Source organism: Acanthochromis polyacanthus, chromosome 13, assembly GCF_021347895.1.
Source record: "Acanthochromis polyacanthus isolate Apoly-LR-REF ecotype Palm Island chromosome 13, KAUST_Apoly_ChrSc, whole genome shotgun sequence".
Lineage (NCBI taxonomy): Eukaryota > Metazoa > Chordata > Actinopteri > Pomacentridae > Acanthochromis > Acanthochromis polyacanthus.
In genome coordinates this window covers 32786288-32807170 of record NC_067125.1, presented here as the reverse complement: position 1 = coordinate 32807170, position 20883 = coordinate 32786288, and the positions used below count along the sequence as shown (strand labels likewise).

The 20883-nt window shown below is 43.5% G+C and overlaps 1 protein-coding gene across 1 annotated transcript; it reads left to right on the top strand.

The window, feature by feature from the left end:
- The first annotated feature begins 752 nt into the window (after nucleotides 1-752).
- zbtb16b (zinc finger and BTB domain containing 16b) lies at nucleotides 753-20384 on the top strand. The gene is made up of 7 exons (XM_022211406.2): nucleotides 753-914; nucleotides 2079-3342; nucleotides 5962-6059; nucleotides 8362-8448; nucleotides 14762-14932; nucleotides 16029-16196; nucleotides 17735-20384. The coding sequence occupies exons 2-7, from the start codon at nucleotides 2174-2176 to the stop codon at nucleotides 17962-17964; spliced, it is 1923 nt and encodes a 640-aa protein (XP_022067098.1). The 5' UTR covers nucleotides 753-914; nucleotides 2079-2173; the 3' UTR covers nucleotides 17965-20384.
- Nucleotides 20385-20883: the final 499 nt, after the last annotated feature.

Here is a 20883-nt window from a genome sequence, read left to right as displayed (position 1 = left end):
CAATTTCCCCAAATAAAATAATAAATGTGCCAAATAAGTCATAGTGCATTGAAGAAATGAAGAATTACAGATACAAGGAATAAGAGCAAAAGAAAAAGAACTTATAGATTAAAAAATGGAGAGTTAAACTGTAAAAACAAGGCTCAAATGAAAAATACTTTACAGAATAAAATTTAAGTGACCATTTTCAAACCACTTTCTATTTTTGAACTTTTAGCTCTTTAGAAACTTTTACCTTTAACCCAGCTGGACTCTTGCCACCATTATCTAAAACTGTAGCTTTGGCTGAACCTGGCTACCATCTGGAGCCAAAACAAATATGAGGCAACATAGTTCAGAAAAAAAAAGCAGACTTCTTATAATGAAGTGAAGAAAAAAGCATGCATCTACTGAAAATACTGATGTCATTTTGAGAGCCAGTATTAATTACTGATTAATCCACCTAATCTGCCCTGGTCAGATTTCCTTCACAGCCTTTACAGAAAGTGATCAGGATGTTTATTCAGACATGAAATTACAGGTTTAGTTTCCGTCAGATTAAGGAGCAGGTGTCTGAAAAGGGGCTTTAATCTTTAATGAGGTATTTAGAACTACTTTGGAAACGCTACATTCTTTTTAAAATGTACCTGCAACGTACAACAAATACACATTAACTCTAATTTTTTTTCATCGCTATTTTTCCGTGCTTCCTTGTCGCTCTGATCCTCTGCTCTCTTCAACACGTGGTTCCTCAGGACGCTGGTTTTATTGTGAAGGCTCCAGTCGGCGGTGCGCTTTTCTCCCCGCTGCTTTGACCGTCGTGTCTTGGCTGGTGATTTGCTTACTTGGAGCAGGACTGAGTTTGGAGCGGGTACTGTGAAATGTGTAAGCATGATGTTGCCTGGATAATCAGCGGAGGACGTTAGGAGACGCAGGTAAGATCAGCTGTGACATCCAATTTTTTTAAGCATTATTATTTCTTCTCATCCTCTCCTTCAGGATTCCATTTCCAGCCGATTCCGCTCCGATGAACTACTTTTCAGTCCCAGACTAATTTTAATTATTAATATTTGATTATCGCCAGTTCTGTGTCGGCTCATTAGAATTGTGCTTTCACGGCAGACACGTGGAAATGAAAGCCAAGTTCGGTCGCAGCCTGATTTCGGATTTTCCCAAACTTGATTTGACTGGAACGCAGACTGTTCAGTTCTCCGTGACATCTATTTCACATCAAACTGGGTCTTTTATTTTCGGACGTTTCCCTCAGAGAGACAGACAGACAGACGTGTAGACAGACAGTAAATAAGCGCAGCATTGAGGGTTAATTTGTCGCAATGTGCGGTTTTGGGTTTTTTTTTGTTTGTTTTCTTTGGATAATAAAGGTTGGATTTTTGCGCGTCTGCACCTGATGCGCTCTGATGTTGCGGTTAGTTGAGGATGCAGCCTGTCAGCATCACCAAACATCACACACGTCCTAAACATCATTCAAGGTATTTAAATGTAGTGGAGGAAAATGGATTCCGCTTCTTTTTCCTCTCTGCGTCCATCATTTGGGTAGTTTTGGGAACTTATTGAGGTATTTTTAGCAGCGGCGGCTTAATTGTCTTTAACGCATCTAATCATGGACGTGCGCAGCCTAAATGAACTAATCAGCCCTTGAAGGCGTTTGTTAATAGCGGGCCTACCTGTTGAGGGCAGACGAATCTCTCTCTGTCTCTCTCTCTCTCTCGGTGTGTGTGTGTGTGTGTGTGTGTGTGTGTGTGTGTGTGTGTGTGTGTGTGTGTGTGTGTAGCTTGACAAATTGAACCGTCACCTCTCAGTATGCAGACGTTATTCCAGCGACGTGACCGCTCTGAACGAGACCTCAGACTAATCACCTGCAATGGAAACTGTTGCTTTGCGCTTATCGACCTGTTGTCTGGCTTTTGCTTCTTAATTAAAATACATAAACATGCATGGGTGCATCAGATGAAACCCTTGAAGAAATCACGTGGGGGTTTTATATGTTTCATATGTGAAAAATATTCCCTTTGATGGACAAACAAAATGGAGTGTAATTGACTGCCTTTTATGTCTCTAATGATTCACACTCTCCACAGACCCCCAACTGGCTGAAGGCAACTGAAGGAGGCAGGACAGCCACACCTCATGCGTGGCCTCAGCAAAGGTCCGAGTGGATACGGGTCTGACAAACATGGGTGTTCTCCAGCTCCACAACCCCACTCACTCCAGCACGCTCCTGCAGCGGGCCAATCAGATGCGTCTGACCGGAACCTTGTGTGATGTCATCATCACAGTGGACGGCCAGGAGTTCCCGGCGCACCGCACTGTCCTGGCCTGCACCAGCAAGATGTTTGAGATCCTGTTCCACCGCAGCAGCCTGCGCTACGCTCTCGACTTCCTGTCCCCGAAGACCTTCCAGCAGATCCTGGAGTACGCCTACACCGCCTCGCTGCAGGCCACCGCCGAAGACCTGGATGACCTGCTGTACGCTGCCGAGATCCTGGAGATCGAGTACCTGGAGGAGCAGTGCCTCAAGGTGCTGGAGACCATCCAGGCGGAGGAGACTGAGGAGGTGGCGGTGAAGAATCACACCTCCGGAGACCACAGCGACCATGGCCGGGCCAGGCACTGGAGACACATGCTGATGTCCAAGAAGCATTCCATACAGGATGGACCCACCCGCACCACTCCCACCGCTCTGCATCACCTGGCACTGTACCACATGACGGACAGGAGCTCCCCCGGTCCGGAGTCCGAAGCAGCTCCAGAATCAAGCCCCAAGCCGGCCACTGAGGTGGACATGGAGCTGCAGGCTCAGAGCCAGAGTGCCGAGATGTCCCAGGTTTCTTCCCTGGATCCTGCCAGAAGTATAAAATCAGAGCGAATGCAAGTGGAAGACGCCAACAGCTACGAGGGCAGATCCTCCAGCACCGGGGAGGGAAGCTGCATGTCCGACCAGCCCAGAGACGAGGGCCCGGGGACGCCCCTGAGAGGCAGCGTGATCACCAGCGCCAGGGAGCTGCACACGAGCCCCGAAGATGGAGGACAAGCGGTGGCCAACGCTCTGGACTGTTTCCCCGGCATCGCTGACAAACACCTGGCCTCCATATACTCGGTGCCCTCCAACCACACAGCGGAGGGCATGCCGGTGTCAGTTTCGGTGGCCCCGTCCCTGGGCGTGCCGCTGGACCCAAGGGCCTACAGTGGGTTGCTGCACCAGGGTTTGCTGCACAGGGAGCTCCTGAGCCGGTTGGGCCAGTTCGCAGCAGGGATGAGGCACGAGGGCCAGACTCAAGGCCAGCAGTGTTGCGGTGAATGTGGGCTTCAGCTGCACAGCAGGCAGGCGATAGAGCAGCACAGGTAACATGCACTAAACATCCATCTTTTTTTTTACACTCTCCTGCAGTTGTCTTGTATCTTTAATGGTTTTATTTTAAGTACTGTAACTAAAAAATATATATACTTGTGCTGAGGAGAAAAGACTGCTGCACACACACTGCTCAACATTTTTACTGACAAAGTGTGTTTAATAAAAGATGGATGTGCAGGTTGTTGTGTGCTTGCATGCAGTGTGATGAATACTGAAATGCTGGACATGTGTCTTTTGAATTGGACCATACTTAGTCTTCAGGATTTTTTTTTTTATCCCATGATGCTAAAATACAACACGAGTTAAAAACTGGAAGGAGCAACAGCAAATATGTTAATTTATTCTCAGGGACACCTGCACTCATGTCTTAACAGTGAGACGTGTCGGCAAGTTTTGAATCGGGTCTTTGTGAGGGGTTTGATATAAAGAGCCCTTGGTGTCGCATAATGCTGTTATTTACAAAGCCTTATTTTTCAAATTCTGTTTGATTATTTGCGCTGAAGTGTGCCTCGCACAACAGGCTGTCTCCCCGGCTATTTGATATGCATTCCTTTGCATCAGCAGAGAGGAGCCTCTCAGCAGGGACCATGCTGGACGCTTCAGCAAGATGATGGATAACTTCTGCTTCCCAACTCGCTTTGTTGTTATCGTTTTTTTTTTGGTTTATTTTTACTTTATTTATGAGCTTGTCAGTTTGTATTTTGTCACCGTACACAAAAACTTAACAACTAGCACAATGACAGTTCTCATTAACTTCATTGCAGATGTTTCTAATTGTGCGTGCTCTGCAGAATTTGAGTCATCGCTAATCAGCAGAAACAAGGCAATCTTGCGAGTTCAAAGTCCTAATGTGCAGCTAACCCCTGATTAGGATCACAGCCTTTCTCAGTTCGCGCCTGTGGCTGACATTTCAGCCTCGTGCCATTCCAGAGCTCTGTTGAAACGGAGCATCCTGTGGGATATTTAGTGATGCGCGCTGCTTACTCACGGAGACAGGCGGATGTCCGCAGGTTGAAGAAGCTGCATTGGTGGCACCGCTTGAGGATGTAATGAAGTTGCTGTAGGTGTGTAACCAGGTCACTGAGCATACACCTGGCCTGCAGATTGACATTTTATAGTGTTGTTCAAGAAGTCTCTCCGCACGGCTTTAGTTTGGCAAACTGCAGACATTTACCCAATCTAGTTTGAGTAAAGAACAAAAAAAATACCAACTGAAGAATTTGTTAAAATTACAGGTGGTGCCTACCAAAACAAAGCTGCACAATTTGAGTAATTTCTAAAGGCTACACAGAGCTGAACAATTCATATTTTTTTAAATTAAAAGCTGCAACACAGAGTAAATGTTTAGCAGCTTGTCTGACCCAGGGTTTACCTTGGTATACAAATTCATGCCGTCCTGATTGTATGATGCTTGAACACACGGTTTAAATACAGTGAACAATGCAGTCTTAACTTTAAAAAAATATATTGGAAATTGCAAAATGACAACTACATGTAATCCTTCAGCACTAGTTAAAAAAAAAGCATCTGCTAATAAATCAAACTGTCTTTTTTTTATCTTGTGTTTGAAGGCAGCTCATGTCATAATTCTCAAATTAACTCCAAATAATTTACTGTTATTGTATCAGTGGCAGTGAAATGAGGGGAGAAAGAAGGGGAATGAAGTGAAAATGAAATGCAATAATTGTCCCCAGCTGGACTTAAACTGGAAACATCGTGATTTCATGGTCAGTGACTTAAACCCCTAGGCCATCAGGACACTCTGTAATTACCCTTTGATTGAATAGTTGACAGTGGTGAGAAAAAGGAAATCTAATGTTCACACCTCAGACGTCTCGGCTGTTTGGATACCCAGAATAAAATCTAATGAGCCTTGCGTGAACGTTGAGGTTAAAATATCTTTCACAGAGGTTGTGGAAATGTTCAAACTTAATTGTAAAAAGACAAAAATGTCGCTCCAAAATTGCACTTTTGTTTTACACTAATAATGTTGCAGCTGTGTGGGTTCATTTACATCTCATGACCAGAGTAACCGCAGACTCTTTTTAGGCCGTTTGCTGTGCTGTTAGCGGGGTGATGTAAGGATAACAGTACAGATGCCTCGCATGCTCGGATGTGTGTGATATGATATGATAGGTTTTGCTGCTGGCGGAGCTTCAGCGAATCATCTTCTTTTCTCCTTTTCATTGCAGTTACAGGAGAAGTGTATGCGTGTGCTCACATTATGCCGGGTTGTGGGTTTGTGTGCGTGCACTCGTGTGTGGTGTTTGAGTGCGTGCCCAGTGTCTTGCAGTGCTGGCGGGTGGAGGCACGCGTATGTCTGCACTCTGAAATTAGCCAGATATCCTATTGTCTGTGTTCTTTTAGCATTCATGCGTTGTGATTCACAACTCCAAGGGCCTCTTACACTAATGATGTTGCATTCAGCGAAGGGATTCTTGCCGGAATTAAAACATGCTCCTCTTGTTACGAAGACAATGGTGCTTCTAGGTTTGGGAGACCTTACAGAGAAGGCGCAGAAACGAGATACTTTTATTGTCACAAGTGCGTTCTCGCTTTTTGCTCCTGCCTCTGTTAACACGCTCACATTAGTGTTTGTGTTTCCACAGGAGGCTGCATAATGAGGAGAAGGGCAACGGCTGTGAATACTGTGGCAAACACTTCCAGGACAGCATGCGGCTAAGGATGCACATGTTGTCTCACACAGGTATGAAAGTAACTCTCGCCTCAGAGCGTTCCGTGCTGATTAACCCTCTTGATACAGTAGTGCAGCCTTTTCAGATGCACCTGTTCACGCTGCACCCCCCCACCACCCATCCCCTCTCCTCTCGCCATACCAGTTAGCGCTGCTCCGAATACTTGGATCATGCTTTCTTTTCCATGCTTAGGTCTATGTACCTCCCTCTCTCTCTCCGTTTGAATCGTTTCTGTGTTTTTCGGAGACTCTGGCAGCTCGCCAGCTCTGCCCCTTCTGAGTGATGACATCATCAGCTGCCGGCAGGCCTGGGTGTTCTGCCAGTGTTCCGAAGCGTGTGTGATGGCTCGCTCGCAGATGTGTGTCCAGGAACACACTGTACCCAAATGCAGACTTAATCAGACCTGACTGCTCTCCCAGCTACTTTATCCAAAATAGAGGAAGAGGAGGGAGGGGTGGGGAGGGGAGGATGAGGGGGGGTGGGAGGATCAGGGACTAAAAATGAAACTAAAACAGAAACAGAAACCTCAGTCGGAATATGTGTACAGACAAGGCGAAGTCCCTGTCCTCTCCGCCTGCTCTCTGAGGATTGTTCGGGAATGACATACTGCTGACAGATGAGAGAGAATCTGCCTCTTTAAACTTCACCTGAGTCGTGCCTCTTTTTTTTTTTTTTGACTCCTCTATACCCTCTGCCACCCTAAACACAAATATTGCCTCGCATTACTCACAGACCTCGGCAACATGCTTTGATTTTCAATTCGCAGTGACATCAATAACAGCAGCACCTTTAACCTAATTTGAATTTTTGCATAAACTCTCCCCATCCCAATGTGTCAACCCATAATACTACAAAAAAAAAAAGGGGAGAGAGATGTGGATCTCATTTCTTTGTCACTGTGTATTTCGGTATAGCAGCCTTAGATCCCGCTGGTTGCTAAGGAGCGAGTGCTCCACTGCTCTAATGGGCTGATTTGGTATTCAGCTCGATGCTGGCTCTTATTTTGGTATGCCAGACAAAGTGTTTTGATGGAGGACGATTGCAGCCGCGTCTGGAGACAGTTTGATGGTTTATGGATGAGAGCACACTCCGTGCCTTTGACTGCACAAGACAATGCACTATGTTCTCTTCTTCCCTTATCACACAATCTCACACAACACAACACACCACACTGGACAGCGTCACACAACATCAGGATCTACAACACTGTTTCACTGTTACTACTATGCAAGACGAATCCCCAAACCAAGTTTTATTTTTGTGCTGTGTAACAAAACGCACCGTTCCAAAACTGTAACAGTTTGTTTTCAAAAATTGTTGTTTTTAGAAATGAACAGATTGGGGCTTTTTTGTTATTTGTGTGCAGCACTGGGAACAGTGGCACACTGTCTGTGTATAGAGGCATCGTAAGAGTTGAAAGAGGACCACATTTAGGCTGTAGCGCTCAGAGTTCCCAAAGCTTGTGGGTGTTTTAATGAGTCATTTTAACTTCATTTAAAGCCAGCTGAGCAGAAAATAGATCAGTGAATGAGCCCTGGGCCAGTATGGATCTGCAACCGATTTACATCTCTGTGAGAGCCAACCCACATCCAAACAGCTGTGTGAGAGAAAGAGTGTGTGTGTGTGTGTGTGTGCATATCTGTCCTATGTGTCTGTCTGTGCAGGTGTGAGGTGAGTGCAGAACAAGGAGGCAACGTTTCTGCAAGCAGTCTGCATACTTGTCTCTTTCATGTCTTCATCAGAATAGACAAGGGCATTCCAAAGGTGAACTGGGAACTGTAGTTACAGTGTATGCGATGGGATTTGGGGTGTTGACTCTGAAGTGTGTTTTTTTTTTTTTTTTTTTTGATAAAGGGATGTGCCGCAGGCGGGAAGCGTCTGCTGTAGAGAGAACACCCAGTCCTTCTGTGGCCTCTCAGGCAGACAGTCTGCTCACTGTTCAGTGCCTGATAACAGGGCACGGTAAATAAAACTCTTCAGCTCGCCTCTTTTTTGTCAAGAAGAAGGGCCATTGCACCCTGTCTGGTGCTTTTGTTTGTCCCCAGTTGTGTTTTTATGGCGCTTTCCTCTGCTCCATTGTACTCCGCGCATTTGCTTCCTTGTGTTAACACCTGAAAAGCACAAGTGTGTGACAAGCGAGGCTCTTTGGTGACTTTTCAAACGGCGTTCCTTTGTTCCTGCTCCTGTTGCTTTCTTTTTTCCCCCCTCCACAGCTCTCTTTAAATGCTAAATTAACCGACTTACTCTACAATTACAAAACACACAAGTTTGCATTTATGTCTGATGAAGATACAAACTTGATTTTGTCCACAGCTCCCGCAGAGGCGCTGGTGTGTGATCAGTGTGGAGCGACATTCTCCTCAGAGGATGCTCTGGAGGCCCACAGGCAAACGCACACAGGTACTTTTACAACACATGAGCGCAAACACGACCACACACACATTATGTTTAACCTGGGCGGCATGCATTGAGCTGTTGAGTAAGCCGTGAGTACGGGATTTGTGATCATGGGTCTAAACTTGCTCGTCATGCTGGCTGGGTTAAACTGTTCCTGTCATGATGCTCCATAATTTATCAACAGGGAGGTGGGAGGCCCTCTCACATATCACCCACTAATATCTCTTGGCATCCGTACCCGCTGCATGCCACTTTGCCACAGCTCCACAGAGCCAATGTTACAGCCACACAGACATACTATCCTCCACTCCTTCCTGACAGCGATTGTGAAATTATTTACCTCACACGCTCACAACAACAACACCACAAACACCTTTGTGTTGTTTTTTTTTTTTTTTCCAATGATCTCAAATCAAGAAAATGTTTGTATTGCATCCTGTTTCTCACCCAGTGACTGTCTGGCATTAACAGTTGGCATGAGGATGAGTCAAAATATTTTTTTCTTAATACTTAGCATTTTGGGTTTTTTTTTTTGTTTTTTTTGGCAGAGTGGCTACACAAACCTGGATGGTGATTTGCAATCTGGGCTGTTGCTTTAGAACAACCTGCCTGAGGAGGTGAAGCCATTACCAAAGTTAGGAAATGCTTTACAGAAAGAAAAAGGGAAACAATGTATGAAAACACAGCAACTAAGTGTGCAACTGAAGGAATAAAAGCATTAAAACCAGTATCTTGAGTAAATGAAGCATACTTCTAAAGCGCAAGGTGCCCGTAATTAGTTTAGTAATGGTTATAAAGTAATGAATTCATGCTTTCCTTACTGACTTCAATCTAAATCTGTTGTCCAACATGTGTTTGACAGTGAAAATTAAAGCAGCATTGTTGCCAAACCGTACATTTGCCTGACAGTGTCTGAATCCACACCTTTTCTGCTACTGTCCGAGAAAGGTGATCACCCTCTCAGGAGCACTGGCACGTAACTGTAACTCCAGGTGGCACACACAGTATGAATAGTTAATGGATGTGGACATGGAGGGGTGTTAACGATGCCCAGAAGTTTCTACCCTCTTCTACGTGAGTTGTAAACATCCAGTGCTCAGTTTCAGCTTGGCAGTGTGTCTGGAGGCAGGGTATGGCAGGGCATTACTCTCTCATTTTGTCATGATCTCAGCTCGGTCGGCTGTGACGCATGACCCTTTTTTTTTCTATTTTACTGACTCGTATTGTAGGCCTCAGAGCCCACAGCAGGAGCTACAGGTAATCTAATCAGCTGGGTCATGTGAGGAAACGCTTCGACTTCATGCAAAAATTTACGTTTAAAAGAATAAATCACCTGGGTTTTATTTCCACTAAGAAGCACCAGGGGGATTTTTTTAGTGCCGATCGTGCAGCTTCGGCTTCAATTTGCCATGTGGCATAACCAGTGAGCCAAATGAGTTTCCTCTTAGCAGATTAACACTTGTCAGACCTCAGCAGCTGCACCGCTGCTGTCCACCTCCTCTGGACGGGAAATAATGCTACTTTTGGGAGACCTTACTCTGAGGCAATTTGGCAGCATTGGCTGCAAGACTAGCTTACAGTCAAACTCTCTTTAGCCATTTTGATATGTCAGAGGTGAACGGCTGTGGGTTGCTGAAGTTAAAGATCAAAGAGGAGGGTGAAGGTGGGGGGAGAGTTTGGAGGCAGGCTGAACGGTGGGAAGGGAAGGGGGTAGGGGGTATGGGAGGACTTCCTGAGGGCAAGAGGATTGCTGTTGGTGTTGGATGCCAGGACTGAGAGGAAAACAACATCATGTGCTGCTGTTTACTCCTCACCACAGCACTGTAATAGTCTCCTCTGACCTACTTGTCAGTGCCCAAAATAAAAGAATGGATATGTCTCCGAATTGCTCTCACAACAAAGGGGTTTGTTTCATCACAGCAAGTCGAGGCTCTGGGGCACCGAGCTTTCAATTTTAGAAAAAAACCCAAGAGTGTGGCTTATCTACAGCATGCACAGAAATTGACTGTATATGCTTCGAACCATGCTGGCTGGCCATTTTGCCACCTTGCCCTCAGGAAAAGGCCATAAGAGTGCTGCCTTTGTGTACTCACAGCAGCTGCACTGTTTCCACACATTACAGGCTGCTTCATCAAGTGAATAATATTACCTTCTGTCCAAACCCTAATTAAACAGTCCTGTAGTCTATTCAGATACAGGCCAGGCTTTCTAATGCATCCTCCTTAATGCGGACCTTTTAGCTCGCTTAATTGCGTGTCTGTCATCATACTGCACCCTCCTGTTAATACCCAGTTGTAATTCGTATAAGACTTAAACTGAAGTGAACTGCGTTCTGTTTCGCCATTGTGCCCCCAGTATTTATTTGCACTGACTGTTAATGATGCACAAAGCCTTCCGGAATGCCCTGCCATTTCATGTAAAGTGAAATATAATAAATAGGTACAGAAGATACGATAAACATTCTAGGAATCGAGGCAAAAAGAAACGGAGTGTGTGACCTGAATGAACCGGTCCACGGAATGGTGGTTAAACACGAGCAACGTATCTCTTGTTGCATTAATTATTGAGCCGGTTGTTCCTCACTCGGGTAGATTAGCGGTCTACTGATGAGCGCCCGGGGTTGTTTAAGGTACTGTTAGTGTTTGTGTCTGTGCTTCTCGAGTCGCCTCATCTACGGGGAGCTGTCGGCATACAGTAGCGTGAATGCACAGGGTCATGTGAGGTCTAGTATGTAATCTAGCCTGCATGACTGTGTATGTTTAACTGGGTGTTAGCAGTGTGCGAGCAGACACTGTGTATACTCCAAGCTGGGCCCGAGGACATGGTTTATATAGTGCCTCCACACTGCATACTGGTGAACATGAGCGACATTGGTGTGATATTGTAAACTGTGAAATCTGTGTGAAATTCCTTGTTGTTTTGATAGCAGCAGGTGATTTGTTTAGCGGCGAATTGTCATTCACAATTTACCGAAACAAATAGATCAAATTGTCAAAGAGCTTATTAAAATAATGGCAGGTATTTTTTCCATTGCTGTTACAATGTTGCTAAATTTTCACATATTCAGCCAATATAAAATCAGCTTATTTATTGGTGCTCTCAGGACACGGAAGTTAAGATTAACACAGAAGAAATTATACAGATTTGCGGTCATCACTGATACAATCTCTTGTTCAATTTGCAGTGGGTTTACTCCCAGATTCTCAGGGTGGGAAAACTTTTGTTTGCCGCTTGAAAAGAAACAGGCTGCGCTTATTTGTGAATGAAGGGATTAGCTTGAACACTTCACCCCAACAAGGACCATGATCCTATCTGGTTGCCTAGACACATGGTTTTGTTTCTTAGGCAGCGTGAGAGCCTGGCTGGCTCCCACCTCAGTTGGACTGAATAAGTGGCAGATGTATGAAGGCAGACCATGTTAAATCACATGAGCACACACATCGTCTTAGTGGTCATACACTGAAATAGCGCAGCAACTTCAAACTGTCATCAGTTCCTAAGCTAATTGTGCATTAGAGTAGCCATACAATGTTTATATTTTCTGCCTCATAGCAGAATTGCCTAAAAGTGAATCATTATTCCCACTGTTAAAGCGTCCGCCCACTAAACACAATGCTCAGTCGACTCTCCAGCCTTTGAGAAATACCATTGATTACATGGCATTTACCCCATTGAGGGCCAAAGGTCAAGGGGTCATCCTCTGCCTTAAAACCCAAATCCCAGGCCCATTGTCCGGTTAAGGGTGAGAAAGCAGGGGGCAATGACAGCCAACTTTAGGGCTTATTCTCTCATAAAGAAGCTCCTCTGCACTTATTACCAAAGCTTACTGGAAAACTCTATGACCGCAAATCCTTTTTGTTTGAAAAGTTAACAGAGCGCAGTGAGGCGAAATGCCTCCACTAACGCATACAAACACTTCCGTGCCTCCAAAAGGTTTTTGTTTACACTTCAAGATATGATTTGGTATTTTTATTTCCAGCGTCAGTTGCGCAGAATAAAACCGAAAACGACTGCTGAGCTGTTGTCACTGAGCATCAACCTGAGATCAAGAGTGAGAGTCTTGTGACAGAATATTTGTCATATTTCTTTTCACAAGCTTCGGTATTGTTGGTGACAGAAAGATCAGGTTATACATCTGTGAGTGTCTAAGAGTGTGTCAGGGAGTAACGGTTTAGCTCCACAGAGAAACTCGGATGTTAAACTTTCAGAGCAGACACACAAAAGTATGCAAGCTGCATTGCAACAAGCATGTACTATATATGATGGTTAATAAAGAAAGAGTAGAGGGAGGATAATTAAAGCAGCTTTGAAGTATATACAAGGTGGATAATGTGCTATTCAGCTCTGCCTGCAGCCTCTGTAACATGGACACATTGGAACAGAAAGCACTCCCCCTGCTGGCTGCAGCCGATATTACGCATGAAACTGGTTAAAGTGGCTTCACATCACGGGTCATGCGGAGACTGTGTTCTGTGCTTCTTAAATGTCTTTAGCCATTTTAAATAGATCATTATCCCGACTTCACTGTGGCACGTTGCATCGTGAGCTGGCATTAGTTTGGTGTGACTCAGGAAGAAAGTGAAGCTGGGGAGAGTGAAAGGATTTCCTGTATGGTCAACGGATCAGGGGAGTGGGGAGGGTGCAGAGGCGTCGAGAACGGACGGCCTTTTGTCCACAACTAAAATATTGTGATCCACGGGTGAGAAAGGGCCCTGGTCATTAGGGAACAGCATAAAGACAGGGATTGTAGGAGTTGCGTGAGGAGCCTATGACTAATGGGCTTGGTCAATGAGGGCCTGAACCTCATTGTGTGCCCTTTGTGCACAAGTCCACAGGCTCAAGTCTCTGAACAGGTGCAGTTCATTCCACTGGATCGCCTCCCTGTAGGACTGCTAGAATCAGGGAATGCCTTTCATCCCATCCTTCTGTTAATGATTACAAATGATCTCTTCTATTAGTGTTGTTTTGGAGGGGAAATCTTTAAAAATTCGGTTCATGGTTTCAAAGCAGAGGCTTTGTGCCACACTGCAGTTATCCGTGAAATTCTGTGTCGAACAAAAAGTGTCTTGCATTGTGTGAGCAAATTGTGCTACGTGGATTACTAAACAATACACTGTGAATGTTTTTGAGTTTTCCCTGAGAATTTGCTTGATTTGTTTCTCTTTCTTTCTTCTTTTGAACAGGCTTGTCTGTTAACTTGATTGAACCTAAAGCAAGTGTCTGACACTCTTCCCTCTTAGTATGAGTGTGCTGTATCCCTTTCCCTGCGTTAATTCCAATTTAATTGCCAGTTGCCTCAAGGCACTTCAATAACAGTAACAAATGATTTGATTTAGTGGACCTCATCAGACTGCATTTTAAATGCGACACAGCAACCCCACTTGAATTCCAATGAAGTGCTGGCACAGTCCTCTGTTTACTAATGATCCTCCGCTGGAGATGTCTGATTGAATCTGAGTCAGGAGCAATGGGACCTGCTAGCATTGTAAATGATCTGCAACCTGAGCAGACAGAGAAATAAGGACCTCATAATCTCACATTAAAGCCTCACTCTCCAGGACATGCACATTATGTCCAATGCCGCTGATTAACCAGTCCCTCAGTCTTACTGCACATATGAATTTGCTTCGGTGTGAATGCCAGAATGGATTTGAGTGCAGGCGTACACAGCCTGTAGATCAAGTGTTGACTGTATGACAGCCAATGGATCTTCACATAGCCATTTTGACTTAAACTACCCTGCCAGCGTATCCCTATCTGTATTCCTCTCCACACTCTGTGCAACAGGAAAGCAGCCCCAAAGAGATGCCAGGTCACACACAGGATTAAACTGGATTGTGTTTTTTCCTGCAGTCCTGCCTTTAATGGCTTGATATCACTACTTAACATTCTGCACAGAGCGCATAGTGTAGGCATCATTTAGGGTGGAGCTACTATCAGCTGCTCTTTGAGCACAGAGGCAGAGGACTTTACAGGCTGGAGCTGACTCCTGATGGGGAATGAAGAGAATAATTACACATCTAAGACACCAGGAAGGAGCCATTGATTGTGTGATTGGCATGCTGTGCATTGTGTGGGAAATTCTTAAAGAAAACAATGACTTTCATGGTTTAAAATAGAGCATATAAAGACTCGCAGCTGAAAGTGCCTCTGGGCTTTTAGGGGAGTTAGTTTAGGTAGAGGCACTTGCTCTTTGAAAGAAGCTTTTCCCTCAGAGGACTCACACAAAGTTGAAGTGACCCAGTTTCCCCACTTAAGGCCCTGTCTGTGTATGGTACTGAAATAACTGTGCGTCTGTGTCTTGTGCATTCTCCAGGGACTGACATGGCGGTGTTCTGTCTGCTGTGTGCAAAGCGCTTCCAGACCCAGAAGGCCCTGCAGCAGCACATGGAGGTCCACGCAGGCATGCACAGCTACATCTGTAGCCACTGCGAGCGCCCCTTTCCGAGCCACACTACCCTCAAAAGACACTTGCGCTCGCACACGGGTAAGAGACGGAGCGTTTGAATCGTCGCTGTTATCCACGGTGTCACCTCCTGTCGTGACACGCGCACATGTCGGTGTCAAAACACATGCATATGTTGGAAAGCAGACAAAGGCAGCTGTACTTATTTTTGTATATGGGTTAATTTCCTTAGGTTATTGGCTTTAAGGTTTTAGTCAATTTGCATGCATCCTCTCCCACCCTCCTTCCTCCTTCTCTATAAGATGACTCACCTCTCTGATGACAGCACTGTACCGTTATGGCCGGTGCATATTTTGGGCAATTTCATCCTGTTTATATTTTGGGTTCTTAGACAGCCTTTGGGCCTCTGCAATTCACGGCTGTCAGTTCTAGTGTGGTTCACCCAAAATGATAGAGGAAACCCAAATAAATATTGAAGGAAAAGCAAATGGAAATGACTTGTCTGTGTGTTCTACCGAGGGTGAGTCTTAGTGCCGCAGGAGACGGAGAGATATTTACTGAAAAGATGTCCCCCTTTCTTCTTTTACCTTAAATAACACTCCCAGCTGTCAGGACGGCTTGATGTCTAGACGGGAGAAATACATAATTGATGTGAAGAGACAGAAGTGAAGGGAGTTTTGGCCATGGCAGCGTATCTTGTTTGTATGCCATTCTGCTTGGAAGTAACATTTTGTAAATGTCATCTGCTCCACAGTGGGGTGGGGGATTGAGGAGAATCGGCCTGTAATGAGGAGAGCAATGTATCCTCTGACTTGGCTGTTGCTGTGGACACTGAGATAATGAGGCACATAGGTCATTGGAGATGAGTCAAACCCTCAGCCTAAGAGAGAAATAGATTAACTACAGTATAGAGAACAGAGCAGCACATGCCTGGAGGGCTTTTATTAGCTATTAGCAGGCAGCCAAGAGGAGTGTCCTCATGTCATAACATTAGCGACGTCTGAAAGCGCATTATTTCCCTACTTGATATGCATGTGCGAAAAAGGCCTGTGTGACTGTTTGACCTATGCAGTTACATATGCACCGTGCCATGTCGTGCCAACGATAAAGCTCGCTTCTCAAGATAACGGGCGACAGCGATGTTGCGACTGCTGTTGTGACACGATTGTGCTTTCAGGCGATCACCCGTTTGAGTGTGAATTCTGCGGGAGCTGCTTCAGAGACGACGGCACGCTGAGGGGCCATAAACGCATCCACACAGGAGAGAAGCCTTACGAGTGCAACGGCTGCGGGAAGAGGTTCAGCCTGAAACACCAGCTGGAGACGCATTACCGTGTTCACACAGGTGAGAGTTCAGAGAAGGAAAACTACAGCAAAGCAGGGTGTTGATACTGTTAAAGAGGAGATTTTGCACTCTTAAATTTAAAATGTTTAAGATTTGTAGATCAGGTGACTGCACTGGGTGACATATTACAATAAACATGAGTAACATTTTGATTTAATACCACGTACACCATCGTATCTCTATCAGATACATTACAAGTGAAAGTTTAGAGAAGAAAAACCACAGAACAGCAGGATGTCCAGGGTATTATTCTTACATTTAAAATGTTTAAGATCACACAGTTGCTGTAGGTGATGTGTAATTACGAACTTGGCCAATATGATTTAGTGACACATATGCCAACCTATTGCTGTCAGACACATTACTGCCTACACACAGGGGAGAGTTCAGAGAAAAAAAAAACTACAGGAGAGCAGTGATTTTAGAGTTTTGGTGCTGCCAAAAGACCTTTTTTGTATGCTTATTTAATATATTTTGATTTAAAATGGTAAAGCTGATGAATCGCACCGTTGCACTGGGTGACATCTTACAATGAACATGGTTAAAATTTTGATTTAATGCCACATAGGTCATACTACTGCCAGCATTCACCAAATCTGTTTAGGTCAGTCTCCCACAAATGCTCCATTCACTCCTGCATGAATAATGACTACTAAAAAAAAACTACTTTTTCCTGTCACAGGATTTTAAAAAAAATCTTAAAAAACATCTGCACATATTTGTGACTCACTTTTCGGAGTGACCTCACATACAGAGTGAAAAGTCTGAAATTATTGCTTCAGACTAATGCATTTTAGGTTTTTCACTTTTTGCTTCTAAAGTGACTACAAAGAGAAAAGTTGAAAAATAAAAAAAATGATTTTCTTAAAAAAAAACTATTTTCTTACAGCTAAAAGCGAAGTACAGGGTTCCACAAAAAAAAGAAATATTTTATGAGTGAAAGGGAAATAGACTCATGTATTTTTCACTTTTAGAATTTCAGGTGAAGACCTGAAAAATAAAAGTTTGCTTTCCTTAAAAAGTTTTTTTTTTTTTTTTTTTTTTTTTTTTACAGCTAAGGAGAAAGCACTATGTTCTCCACAAATGTATTATTTTTTAAGTGAAAGCACTGCAACATTAACGGTTTTATTCAAATTCAGACTAAATGCATTACTTAAACACAACAGTTTGATAGTTTTGCAGCTGTTAGCTTTCCAATAAATAAGGATACAAAGGGCTTTTGTGTTAAATTACTTCACATAAAAACACCACTAACAGAATTAACTAAAGTAAATGTTGCAACAAATCCGAAATTTTGGTGCCCGCTATCCGATATCTCTCTGAAGTGAGGAGAAAAAAAGACGTTCTGGTGGATGACTCTGACTGAGCAATATCTAGTATCAAACTAAAGGCAAACTGATATAGGTCTAATCCTTCACCACACACACACACACACCTGTTCAAGTACAGTGCACTGACACAGAGGTGAGTCCCGTCTCACCTGGCAGGCCTCTGGCTGCAGGTCTACAAGGTTAATGCTGTATTGTTGAATTTTTCAGGTGAGAAGCCATTTGAGTGTAAGCTGTGTCACCAGCGGTCCAGAGACTACTCGGCTATGATCAAGCACCTGCGCACCCACAACGGTGCGTCTCCGTACCAGTGCACCATCTGCCAGGACTTCTGCCCGAGCCTGGCCGCCATGCAGAAGCACATGAAGGGCCACAAGCCAGAGGAGGTGCCGCCGGACTGGAGGATAGAAAAGACTTACCTGTATGTCTGTTACGTCTGAGCAGGACTTGGACCCTTGCACAGTCTCACACTTGCGCGCGCACACACACACACACATACATACACTGTCACTATTGGATGAAAAGCTGGTAGCTTCAGTGTTGCTGATTTTTAATGCTGAAGGATTACATATTTCTGTGAGGGTTTTCAAAACAAAAGCTCATTTTAGATAAACTGAAAAGTGCATTGTGGGAAGTTGTCACTCTAGGTAGTAGTACAGTTTTTAACCTGACAACGGAGACATGCGAGTACAAAATGTGTGTACACATTAGGGCTGCGACTAATGATCAGCTTCATTACCAGTCAGATCGTTTTTACTCTGAAAAATGTCCAAAAGTAGGCACATTTTGGCAACAAGATGACATTTTCAAATAAATAGTTTTGTTTGACCAGCAGTCCAATCCAAAGAGATTCAGTTTGCAATTATATAAAACTCAAATTCTCACTTGGAGTGGTGAATATTCTGTACTTCCCCCTGAAAATGACTGAAGAGATCGATCGATTGTCAGAATTGTCGACAGCTTCCTGATGATTTAACTATTTCTTTGTCCACAAACACACACACTCTTCCTCTCTCCCTCTCATGCACACACAGTTTTGATAAAGTGTATCTCTAATGGATCCACTGTGGTTAAAATCAATGCCACAACGGCTGTGACTGCTGACCTGTATGTGTAGCAGGAGCATTTTGACTGATTGCTAAACCATTAGGCAACTCGAGTTATCTTCTATGATTGTGCAGTAGATGTTGAAAATAATTCCACAAAGGCTTGATTGGCTGAACTTTGCAACATTTTCTCTCTTAATTTCCTGTGACTTCTTCGTTCGTTTTTTTTCCTCGTCTGCCCCCTTTGCTGTTTGCTGGAGTTTTATTTTAGAGTTGTTTATTTTCTGCATGTTTTACTTGAATGGCTGCCACGTTTTGACCTCATAAGCTTGATCTCTTTAATTGCCTTGTCTTTCTTGCAGTGGGTGTTATTGTTTCGAGGTAGCTGGCTCACAATTTGAGTTTCTCTCGTAATAGGTTTTTGCTATTTATATGTTGTTTTATTTGTTACCAAATATGTGCTGGTTTTCATCACACAGTCCGTGTCTCTCGGGATGGTTTTCGAGTAGAGCGAGCTCTACCTCTCCTCACTCTTCGCTGTTTTTTGTTGGTTTTGTTTTTGTTTTTTAAATCCACTGCAAATTTATTCATCCATCAGTGGTTTTAATTTTTCTAACAAATACATCACAAATTAAATGGTCAAACGGTGTGTTAAAATAAAAATAAAAGACGCGACAAAGCCTCCAAACGGCTTTTATGTGTAGTTTTTTTATAATTAACTATATATAGATGTCTTATGAAATCACAGAATAAGAATTTTCTAGGAGAAAATTGAAGAAAACATGAAAAGACGTTGTTTTTTTATAAAACATGAAAAGAAAATTCTGACATTGAATTACTATGAGCAGGCTATTGTCAGTCGTAGTGTAGCTGTAATGTACAAACTGTCATGGTATGTTATTCCCTTATGTGAGCCTAACACGGGCCTTATAGATTTAAACATGTTGTATTTTTGTATTACAGTAATTTGCTATCTGTTTACATTTGGTATGATTTGAGAAACATCTTAATGTGTGTGTTTTATAAGTCTCTGATTTGATTAAGATCCCTCCCTTGTGCCTCTTTTATAAGTAGAGCATTGATGTGCTTGAGTACATGGGTCTGTGCTATTGGTAGTTGTTTCTGGGTGTTTGTTTATTGTTACTTAATTAAAGATAGACTGCCATGTAGATCCACTTTGTCTGAACATTGCAACTGGAAGCAACATACTGTGATAGTGGCTGATACTCTGATGCAAGTTCCAAGCAATTTTGATGTAAAATAAAAGTACACGCTTGTCTCAAATTGTTCCCTTCAAAGTGACAATGGACTGAGATCTTTGGATGAAAACTGTGTGTTTTGCAAATCTTGGCATCTGCGGGCATTACCAATGCCTTCTTAAGTAGCCAACAACACTCAGTGCCATGAAAACACACATTCACTGTATCTATTCTACATGAACATGCACTATAAATGGATTTCCTCGGTGGACCAAAAGAAATAGAGCACTTTTGTTTGAAAAGGGTTTTTTCTTTGATCTTTCTATGTTGTGATAATGCAGCTGTCTTTTATTTGATGTGTCCTAGAAGGATGTGATTAGCATTGTTTAGATTATGTCAATGTCTGTCTACCTCAGGGCCAGATCAAAGCTCGACCTGGTATCCAATCAGGGTTGTTCTTCTTGCCATGTGTGCAGTAAAATCCCTCTTCATTACAGCTTTGTAACACAGTGTGTGAAAGTGTTTTCTCAGTGTGGATTCAGGCACAAACTCTGTATGCGTCAGTGTTCAGTGGCATGGTTAAAAAAAGAATAAAACAATTTACTATTTTATGCATTCTGTCTCGCTCGCCTCCTGTTTTCTGCTGTCAGCGCCGAAACTGAACGGTTCAAAACCCATCTGGTCTGATGTAACCCCACAGGTGCTCTGAGGACGCCTGACGTGTGATTTGAATTTATTTTGAACTGGTTGTCATTTAACACAAGCGATGATTTAAAAGTGGATACTGATGGGACATTTTTTTCACAGAAGTCCACTGCAAATGTCTACACTGGTCTGGTCATGTTTGTATTTGTACAAATATCACTTAGTGCTGACAGCAACTAGATTTCCTTTTATTTTTTTAAATTCCCCCTTCCATGAAGACCAAGTTTGTTGTGATGTTTTCATTTTCTGTAAGACTTATCATGAACCAAAATAGTAGTCAATGCCAGGTTGATGATCTCTATCTTGAAACTACAGTGTAAAAAAAATGATACTCTCAAAAATACAGATTCAAACATCGAAGGTTTCATATGTAACAAACCTAATGAACCAATCGTGTCAATTGTGAGAG